General features: G+C 53.9%; 1 protein-coding gene across 1 annotated transcript; it reads left to right on the top strand.

Annotated features, from left to right (window-relative positions):
- Positions 1–6027: 6027 nt before the first annotated feature.
- NCS54_00278000 (Hypothetical protein) lies at positions 6028–7374 on the top strand (the record flags this gene model as incomplete). Its single annotated transcript, XM_053148371.1, has 6 exons — positions 6028–6151; positions 6216–6561; positions 6617–6745; positions 6799–6928; positions 6982–7220; positions 7275–7374. The coding sequence occupies 6 exons, from the start codon at positions 6028–6030 to the stop codon at positions 7372–7374; spliced, it is 1068 nt and encodes a 355-aa protein (XP_053004346.1).
- Positions 7375–11039: the final 3665 nt, after the last annotated feature.

Below are 11039 nucleotides of genomic sequence, written 5' to 3'. Positions count from 1 at the left end.
AGAGAGACGCTCAGATAAACTCTTTAGCTTATTCTCCCCTAAAGATAATAGACAGAGTATAATAAGAATAGGCAAAGAAGGTCTAAAGCTTTACCTTTATTATGACATACCTCCCGCTAACCAGTATGCTCAAGGGGAGCTAACCCTCTTGCTGGGTTGGTGTCTCGTTTATTTCTCGACCCGTGTGCTAGTCTAGCAACTTTGCTTGGATCTCAATCATGAGAGTCATTGGACCAGCTCCAGGCACAATGACAATGAGGCTCTTCTATCAACGGATAAGCAGCACATGCCAACAGTCGCAATAGGTTTGGCGTCATGTCGTTGCCTCGTGGTCTCGGCCCGTCCTCTCCCGTCACTCACCCATCCCATCCCATATCAAGCGGCACATCCAGAACCAACCTTAAAAGCAGTGGCCAGACCATGGTCAAGGCTGACGAGAGATTGATAGAGGCCATGCCCAAAACCAGCCTCGCGCTCAGTGTAACAGCCCGAGGCGTAGGTCCTTCAAGTTTGGACATCACATCTCGATTGACTCAGGACCAGAGCAGCCGCATCTTTGACAAGGCACGCCATCGTAACACCGTCTCCATCCCGTGCGGTAAACTGAAACAGGGTCGTCTAGAACACATCGTTCGTGTAACTCAGGCATGTCGTTGGCACCCCGTGCTGGTAAATGCAAAACGGTCCTCCTGAGACAGGCACGACGGGAAATGGCCTCTTGGGGCGACCAACGCCATCCGGGACACGGTCCAAAGATGAGGAATGCATCGCGCGATAGACCAGAATCTCGGGTAAACACGCCAAGCCAAACGAACAGGTTCAGCACGACTCTGTGAGACATGTGCCTGGAAGTGAGCCCTCTCCTGAATCAGAACGCCAAGATCCCGCGAGGCTAGCCGAACGCCATTCTTCGGGCAGATGACCATCGGCGTATTCCTCTCCTTCACTTGTGTGCTCTCAGGTTGCCATGGTCCTCAAGAACGACATTAGCACAAATCGTTACGCCGGACATATGCCTGGTCGTCGAGGCCGTGTGAGCAACACAGCCAGGCTGGTAAACTATCCGTGATTGGCCCTCCAAACTCCCACCTGAACGAGTCATCGTTACAGTCTGGACGCAAGCTCAAAAGCAAGGTCAAACCGAGGATCGTGGCGTGGCTGAGACAACCATCACCCAAGACACCAGGAATCGAAAGTGCCATGTCTCTTCTAAAGACTTCACAGCTGCATAAAGTTAGCTTCCGGTCGCGTTTTCTCAAAGACTGAGAGCCTGAGTGCCCTTGATCGACAGACCGGATGCGGCTTTGTCATCCGTGCCTGGTCCATGGACCTGTTTCTGTAGAGTACTTGGTATCCGGACGTACAAAGCAATGAGTGATGGACGCTAAATTGAGCTCAGGGAGATTGAACTCGGCTAGTATTTATGTCAAAACAGACGTTGAGCTAACAGGACAAGGAAGCAACAACAGCTTGAGTCCCTGAATCGAAATCAAAGAAGCAACTTTACCAACAAACGAAACTGAGCTGTCTCTTTCTGAGATGCAAACGAGAACTGAGCAAGAGGCGTGTGGCTGCAGCTGTGGGGTTGACATGTCGGTCATTGCTGCGCTTCGGGCATAGTTTCGATGCAGAGCGAGGTCGCCAGGAACAACATCGCCCAATCGTCGGCGCTGTTCGGAAACAATTCAACCTTTAATAAGGCAGTTAATGAGATGCCATCTCTACCAGATTGCCTGTTGACAGGCCATCAGTCTGGGGACCAGGTGTGCAAGATGCTATGGAGGAACGAAAGGGAGATGAAGGCCCGAGACTCACCAGTCTATTTCGAACCAAGGGGAGGCTTCCCTTCAAGAGCTTTATAAGAAACATCCATGGACAGGCGACAGTCTTGGATGTGAACGTCGTGCTGAGGGCTGAGGATTAATTAGTCGTCAATCCAAGGCCACACTTCAGCTTGCCTATGTCACCAAGCGCACTCGATTGATCCCGAAGCGCTTCATTTCCTCCTCGACCCGTCAATGTATCATCCCGACAGCACCAAGGCAGCCTGTAAAAAGAAAAGATTAAGGGGAAAATACAGTACCTAACCCTGAGCTTGCGCGCCACTCCACATCCTGGAAACAACCGCCGACAGACGCAGCCATGGCGGCACCATGGGTCCGGTAGTAACACATTCGTTGCCGCGCTCGAAACATCGAATCGTGCACAGCTATGTGGCTCAATTTGCTTGTGCGGTCACAGAAATGGTGCGGCGCTCCTTGCCATCCTGGTTGAAAGCAATCTCGCACTAACAAGTCGATCCAATCACTAGGGAGGTCTTTAAGAACGGGGTAAAGATAGGGGTTGCTGATTTGCGGACGCTTGAATTGCACGTAAACAGGAGGACGATCCCATCTTGCAACATCTGCCCATGGATAACCCGTGCTCACGCCCCGGGTTGTGGCATACACATTTCAATGGAAGCCAGCTGGAAACTCGGTGACGATGGCAACCTTGTCACCAGCCCCTGCTGGGCAAGCCAGGGGCAGAAACGAGTACGTATGTGGAAGGACAAGCTGCACCCTTTGACGATCTTTCTGGAGGAGTTCAGGGGATAGTCAATAACAGGGGCAGCTATTTGTCAACCCTCGGGGTTGGTACAAGTCCAAGAATAACTTGATCATCGCCACCTTGTGCGAGTGAATGACAACAACAGGAAGCTGCCTCACCTGCCTATTCACCGAGCTTCGGCTCTCGATGCGCATGTTGGCACAGACTTGAAGGCTGTGTCGTCCAATCAAAGACGGCACCTCATCCGCTTTGCCAAGCCATTGTACAACGGTGCGCCGTGCATGTCGAGCCTTGCCATGCCTGGGAGGTGGAAGCCTGGTTGATCGGTGAAGGAGATGGTAAGGGTTTAGGAACTGGCCGGGCGTTTCTGCAGGCAGAATCAAATGCAGCATAGCATGAGAAACAGAAGGTAAATCGAAGAAGGACAGGGGATGCCAGGAGGGCGGGCAGCGAGGAATTCCCATCCGAACACCCCACTCCAAAACTCTAGGATCCCCCAACCCCTGGCAAGAGACGGTGCCACTGGACCAGCAGCATAAGCTCTTGAGCTTGGAGTTAACAGAGGCTGTCGTCCGTCCGCAAACGTGAGCAAGAATTAGTCTCCCAACTCGGCCCGTCTGCCTGCTATTTCCAAAAGACTGGCAGACCCCTTTCGATACAGGCGCGGTTGCTGGCCGATTGCTATCGGCTTCGAATGGAATGCGGATAAATCGCCTCAACCTTAGGTAGCCTAATCGAGTCTTCTCGCTACGGGCAGCGCCCTCAGCGAGGAGCCCTTGGGCAGTCGTTAAAGCAGCAGTACGGGGAATGGGACCTACCGGGGGTGTCGGTTGAACGAAAACTGAGAGGGCTTGAGGGGCTGAGAGGGCTGCCATGTGCGGGCGGCGCACTCTCTCTCCACCGGACCCGTCATTCCATCTTGACCTCGAGCAGTACGCGCTCCAGATTCATCGTGGGTCAGTCTGCGTGCATGTCAACTGCCTGTCGGGTGTTTGTTTGGTCACGCCCGACGAGGTACTCACTCCCCCACGTCTCGTCTCGCCTCCATCAAAACAAGCCCACCATTGCCGTCCTGTTTTCTTCGCCCGCTTCTTCGCGGCAATATGCTGGACAGGGCTGTTTCCCACACAGCAAGTCTGCAGCAGAGCCCGGCAGCCCCTTTGCCAAGCGCGCGTGATGAGTTGAGACATCGGTCGACAGGAGATGTGTTTTTGAAGGGGTCGATCAATGCGCGTGAGGCTACAAGGCGCTCTAGCAGAGAACAGCAGGGGACTGTCCCGGTTTAGGAAATCAGCCGGTGAAGAACTGAATAAAAGGCGGGTACCAGGCGCAGCCTCCAGGACAGATGGCGCCCATCAGGAACGGTCTTGGGCTTGCCATGTATGTAGGTTCGTCGCGGGTGAGCAAAGGCCCAGAGGTTCAAGGGCGGGCAAGGGTCCAGACTCTCTCTTGTGAAGGATGAGCACCTTTGACCACCACAAGAGAAATTCGAGAGGCCAAAGCTGGCACCACCAGCTGTTAGCCATCGCCGGGTGCAAAGCGCAACATGGTCTGACCTGGTCTCTTTTCCTCATTGGGATTGATAGAGTCGTACCAGGCTGATAGGCTTGCAGTTTGATGAGATCCCATCCTTCAACCGGCTCGATTAGCATCCAATGTCTGTGTGAAATACAAATGCCTTCTGATGGAGGCCCTGCAGATGGAACAATCGTTTGAGGAAGGGTGTTCTGAAATTCCCATCATAAACATTACCGACGGGACGGATCAAGACGTCGTGGCTTCATCAAGCATGGATGATAGATTGGAAAGCCCAACCACGACGGACACGTCTTCAACGCCCAAGGCACAAAAGCCCAAGCCGGGCCTAGGCTGCCGGCCAGCCGGTACGATTCCGTCGATTCTTTGGCCATCAACTGATATTCTGACCGGGCCGGAAGAGTCCATCGTCGCAGCCGAGCTTTGACGGCGGCTAAACCCATTAGTCGGTGTCGGTGCTGCTCTTGTCCGTATGCGCTGCGTCTCCATCCGCCGAGACGCCGGAGTTGCTTCTTGCCCGTGGGTTTGATATGGAGGTATGGAGTACAGACAGTATTGCTCGAGCGTGAATGGTGATGGATGCCATGAGTGTTATTTGATTCTGGCAGGTCGGCTTCCCCCCATGTTCCCTCCAGCTGATCCCTGCCCTCCTGCTGTAGCGTTGTAAGCCCGGTGCCCAAGAACAGCAGGTACTACATGTACCCTCGCAGCCTCCTGGGCTCCTACTTGAGCTCCAGACTTGCGGGAAAGTAAGGTAGGTACCAACCTTATACTTTCCCACCTCACCTCATCTCACTTCAACCTCGACTTTGCCGTCCTCCAGCGTTGGCCGTCATCTCCTCCTCATCTCCATACGCGTTGGCCATTCCCCAGGTACCTCATTTTTGCGCAGTTGACGATAAGGGGAGATTCTGCTCCTCATCATCGCTTCCAATTCTGCTTTCACTTGCGCGATCCAGACCACGTTCATCTTGACTCGAAAGACTCGACAGAGCAGAGACATCCACGAACGGTCGTCCTTTCAGCCAACGATATCCTTCAAGACCGCCTCCTTGATTCGCACCCCTCGTTTTGGTACTAGCAGTTGACTCTGCGGACCCCCCTTAGACCCGGTCACAGCCAGCTCCATCGAGCTCGACCCCCCAAGCCCAAGCCTCAAGCCTCCCCAAAAAAAAAAGGCTCCCTTCAAATTCTCATCCACCCGCTCTCACTCGTTCGTCGCGCCCACACCCCTGCTCTCACTCATTCTCCACTGCCAGCTCGTCCTCGCCAATTGGTGGCGCTCCGCCAACTGTGTCTCGTCATCGTCGAGGTGCCCTGGTGCCTTTGTACCTTTTTAGTTTCGCCCGCTCGCCCTGCCTCCACGAGCTCCCCAGCACCGTGCCGTAGCGGGTTACGGCCGTCCATCTGGAGCGACAAGGTCTATCCATCCATCTCTTCTTCTCGCCTGCCCACCGCCAAACACTCCCCTTCCAGCCTCGACGTCGCTCCAGCACTTCTCATCCTGCATCTGTCAACTTCCTTCGACATCGCTGGCTGTTCCTCGGCCATCCTCCCGACAATACTTCCTCCGAAAGCTTCAAGCCTCAAACTCGCACTACCTCGGCCGCCACAACCGATCTTCCCATCCGCCCTTGCCGCTCCCGATTGCCTCTGCACATAGCTGCCTCGCCGTAATTCTGCCGCATTCAGCCGTTGATCATCATTGAATCCAACAAAGTCGACACGAAACCACATCTTGATACCGAGAAACCCATCCACGACCGCCTGCTTCTCGGGGATCTTCACATCCCTCGACGCCGTTAGCTTTCCTGCGGACTACTGCGAACGTCATGCGCTTCTAAACGTCGTATCGCGCGCACCCGAATTGAACCCGATCTCGATTCCACCATCCACCTCGCGTGAGAGAGCCGACTGTCGCTCGCGTCGCAATTTGGCAAAATGGGCGCCTGCATGAGCTCGAGTAATGAGGAGGCGGAGCAGAAGAAGAAGAGTCAGGCCATCGACAAGATCCTCGAAGAAGATTCTAAGCGACTACGGAAGGAATGCAAGATCTTGCTGCTAGGTAAGGGCGTTCACGGCAGCTCGTGCAGCGCTTCCCAAGATGCATCGTATTGACCAAGCCATAGGTTCTGGTGAAAGTGGAAAGTCGACTATCGTCAAGCAGATGAAGATCATCCACCTTAAGGGCTATTCAGAAGATGAGCTGTACAACTATCGGCCCACAGTCTTCAAAAACCTCGTCGAGTGCGCAAAGGCCGTTATTATGGCCATGCAACAATTCGAGATCGAACCCCAAAACGAGGAGAACAAGGCACACGCCGAGTTTCTGATGGAGTATCAAGCCGAATCGGGCCCTCAAGCACAGATCGACCCGAAAGTCGGCGCTGCAGTACAGTCGTTATGGAATGACCCAGCCAAAGATCTCCTCATGGAGCACCAGACAGAGTTCTATCTCATGGACTCGGCTGAATAGTAGGCTGTGACCATTTTGCCTTGTATGGCCAGAGACTAATTTTGTTCCGTCCAGTTTCTTCCAGGAGGCGATGCGAATAGTGGGATCCGACTATCTTCCGAACGAGATGGATGTCCTCCGGGCGCGAACGAAGACGACAGGTATCTACGAGACGAGATTCCAGATGGGCCAGCTGAGCATCCAGTGAGTTTTATACTGGACGTGAGCACCAAGTCTGTGTATTAACGCCGATACAGCATGTTTGACGTGGGTGGTCAACGCAGCGAGAGGAAGAAATGGATACATTGCTTTGAGAATGTAACATCAATCATCTTCTGCGTGGCATTGAGCGAGTACGATCAAGTATTGCTCGAGGAAAGCAGTCAGGTGAGCTACAGCAAGGCTGGATCCCCGGCTATTTGCGCTAACGTAAAGAGTAGAACCGAATGATGGAGAGTCTCTTACTGTTCGATTCGGTTGTCAATTCGCGGTGGTTTATGCGAACTAGTATCATCCTGTTCCTCAACAAGGTGGATATCTTCAAGCAAAAACTGAGCAGGTCTCCCCTGGGAAACTATTTCCCAGATTACTCAGGCGGCAATGATGTCAACAAAGCAGCCAAGTATTTGCTCTGGCGCTTTAACCAGGTCAACAGAGCACATTTAAATCTGTACCCTCAGTAAGTGGCTCGCGTAATGAAGCAGAGGGGATTGAGGCTCTAACACTATATCAGCTTGACACAAGCAACAGATACGTCAAACATCCGGCTCGTCTTTGCAGCAGTCAAGGAGACTATCTTGAATAACGCACTTAAGGATTCGGGCATTCTCTGATTGCGAAGCGCTGCGCATTTTGATTTTCGACCATGATGTTAGGACACGGAACTGTGGGCTGGCGTCGAGAGCATTAACCGGAGTTTGGGGACATGGGAGGGAGGACGACTTCGACTTTACACGATCATTGTTTTATTCCGTTTCGACACAGCGTTTCCTCGTTTTGGACGCTCACCTCTGATCAATATCACTCACTCACGATCGAGTTCGTTTCTGTATAATGCCGAGAGCGCGGCAACGATGGCGCGAGTGCTCGAGACGCAAGCGAACCCAATACAGCAGATGTCAGCCAAGGCTTCCCGAACACAGACGCGCTCAGCACGAGGACAATTTCTTTGTTGGATTATATTTCTCGCCCCTGCTCTTGCCTTGTTTTGTGGGCCAATAGACCTTGTGAGAAGTCAAGATTTTGGGCTCTGGATCTGTTCACCCAGGCATGGAGCTCTATACGAAATGAGAGGGATGGTTATGAATAGCGCCTGAATGGCAGCACGGAGCTGCTGGTGGTCGGTATCTGGTTTCGTCGTCTTGGGGCCAGGAAGGGGGTACAAAGCGGAGACATCACCCTAGTCACATTCCTGTGGCTGCTGTCGGGTTTTCAGAGTGAGATGGAGCAGGCGCATGGTTTCCAGGGAGAGTGGTGTTTACGGAGCTGGACGGGAACGTGTGCAGGGAAGCAGGTCAGGGTTGGCATGCTAATGGATTGCTTCATTTTGCGCAGAGTACATAGCCCTCGGTTCAAACGAGACGAATTGATGATATTGGGGGTGTGCGTCCGTCCACATTGGCCAAGCATGTATTGTTGTCCGGGAGAAGGCAACCAGGGGCAAGTGAAAGAGGATCTTTGTTGGTGACGCAATGAGGCTGGTTATTGAGCACAGGACAATAGGTTGATTACCTGGAAATGGGCGGAGGTGGCTTGCCCAGAGATGGGTGGATGATGGTATATCGGCCGAATGAAGAAGTGGACTGGGCAAAGATGGGCTTTTATCCTTTCTCCTTTCCCAGCTGCAGCATCTAATCGGCAATTAGGACAGAACACGTCCAATCACCTCATCGTGCGTATCGAGCTATCTCTCCTCCCAAAGCGACAGAAGTTTCATGATGGCCAAGCCAGGCCGACCCAAGGTTTAGATGCAATAGGGTTTTGGCCAGGAACAAGACCCGAGCAGTGAGGCCTTTGAAGTTGCACTTAGAGGAAGAGGGGAGAAAGGCTTGGCAGATGGGGAGTGGCTGGGAGCTTTGACCTCTGAATATGAACGGGTCGATCGATGGACCAAGCGAGGTCGGTCAGTAGGACGTTAGTTAGCAGGCAGATGACGCAGCGAGAGATGGATGTTGTGGCCCATGTGATGGAGGCTTGGAGGTCAGAGGTGGATTGGTCAACGGGGATTGGGCAACAGAGTAACCTCCACCCAAGGTGGTTTCAAGAGAGTTGACAATAAAGAAGCGGGATGGAGGAGGCGCGGCAGCTTGCATGAATACAATGGAGCTTGGTTTGGCAGCTCTCAACGGGGCTGCGTCAGGCCACAGCAACTCGCCGGCCATTTGGTGCCGATCTTGGTGCTACATGCAGCATGTTGGAAGACGCCCAGGTGTACGGAGAGTATGTGAGACGGGACAGCAGAGGGGCAGAACGTTTTGCGTATCCGTTGCCATCCATATCTTGCTTCTCTGCCCCAACGGCTAGGTCTGCCTGGGGAGTTGAAAGGCCGAGCCCGGCAATGTTGGTAAACCGTCTCGGGCGTTACCCGCTGGCAACCTCTGCTGGAACGCAAATAGTCACCGGGGAACGGGTGCATCAGAGACATTCTAGATCTTGGGATTTATTACGAGGCGTTCATGTGTACGTACCACAATCTTCAAAACGGTTGCTCCATGCTCCTACAGCAGCAGCAGCAGCAGCAGCAGCAGCAGCATGTACGCAGTACGTACAGTATGTAGGCGACATGTAGGCTGATAGCGCCAATGTCTGGTGGTGGGATTGGGCTCGATTTGCCAGAAAAGGTCCGCCGCATGGATGGCAGACTCCGGACGCCGCGGCCCCGCAGTCCGTGGTGTAAGAGGGGGCCGCTAAGGCGAGCTTCCCTCGTGTGCTTGCTGGAGGGGGTCGATTGGGATGGAGCTCTGCTGCAACTGCAAGCTGCTGGCTGGGATAATGGGGCCCGAGATACGGTCTGGATTCGCAGTCAGGACGACCATGGCTGGCATGAGGAGGGGCGGATGAGCAGCCATGAGCGCCGCCCCGTGAGAGGAGAAAGCAGAGCAGAGGTGTGAAACGGTCAACCTGCAAGGCATGCGGCGGTGCTCACCGGCCATTGCAAAGGCTCCGAAGGCTCTCTCTCGAGGTCAACCGGGTGCGTGGTTGGAGGGGCAATGCTGAGGTTCCAGTCTTGTCGTTGCGTGGGTGTGGGCGTCTGCGGGGGACAGCATCCTCTTCCAAGGTTTCATGCTGCAGCATCTCCCGTTCACTAGGGTAGGGTGTTGGATGCGATGCGATGCGATGCTGTGCTGCACCCGCAAGCTTGTGATTATGATAATGGCTGCTGCTTTGGAGGATCAAAGGTGTGTGCTTCGACAATGTCGTCATGCCACCGAGTGCTGCTGCGGGGGAGGTATCATGGCTCTCACCAGCTGAGTACCACGGACGGTTGCTGAAGGCACCGCAGGTATGTGCTCGCTGTCGTCAGGGTCGATCAGAGGGCGGCAGGACATTAGCGGGCAGACCGACGCAAAAATAGACGAGACGAGACCCGGGGAAGAGCTAGGAATTGATGCTATTGGCATTAGACCGAGGGGGTGGCCAAGAGGGGCAGCTAGACCAGCAGCTGTTGATGAGGCCGGTAGGTATGGAGATGGAGGGGAGGTTGTCATGATGGAGAAGCTCCTTCCCACACCCATTGCTCAAGGTACTACTTCATCCCTCCCTCCTCCCACGTTCTTCCTCTCCTCAACTCTGGTTGTCATCCTCTTCGACTTCCTTTGATCCTGTCCTGTCCTTTGAGCATCAATTTTCTCTTCCATTGACACATAACCCACCTATCCGCCACCTCTTTTTGAAGTCGCTCTCGCTCCCCCCTTGTCATCTTTGCTCCATCTCTTTTGTCGACTCCACCGAGCTTCCCTGCTCCCCAAGCTTCGTCGGATCCGCCCAGGTCTAAGAAGCTTGTCGGCCGCTCGCTTCCTCCGACGGCTTCATCCGCTTCAGCTTTCTGTGTTCGGCGGGCTTGCGCGAGAATTGTGCCATCCTTTGCCTCTACCGGACCATTCGGACGGACTCCTCCTTCATTGCTCCCCGAATCCCTATATATCTCTGGATTCTCACCCTCCACCACAAGCAGGGCACGCAACGAGCTACTGCGACTTTACCTTGCACCTCCGACCCCGCTCCCCCACCCCAAGCTGTGGTGCGTCTTGTCTCGCCTGGCCAGTCGCCTTATCTGACGTACTCGCTCTGTGGCATCAGTAAACCTTGAGGTAGGTGATCTGATCTGATGTTCGCTTTCACAGAGACAAGGGACCTGCGAGTGGCCATTACTTAACTCGAGCCGCGGGCTTGCCCCAAGGCCACCAACTCTTGTCCTTCTCTTCTCCATTCCTCCCTCCTTCACCACTTGAGCGTCATTTGGCTAACAAGCGAGTGAAATCCGTAGAGGTTAGCAGCA

This window comes from Fusarium falciforme, chromosome 2, assembly GCF_026873545.1.
Source record: "Fusarium falciforme chromosome 2, complete sequence".
Taxonomy (NCBI): domain Eukaryota; kingdom Fungi; phylum Ascomycota; class Sordariomycetes; order Hypocreales; family Nectriaceae; genus Fusarium; species Fusarium falciforme.
Note: the sequence above shows the minus strand (reverse complement) of the source record. Positions and strands in the feature narration are given on the sequence as shown.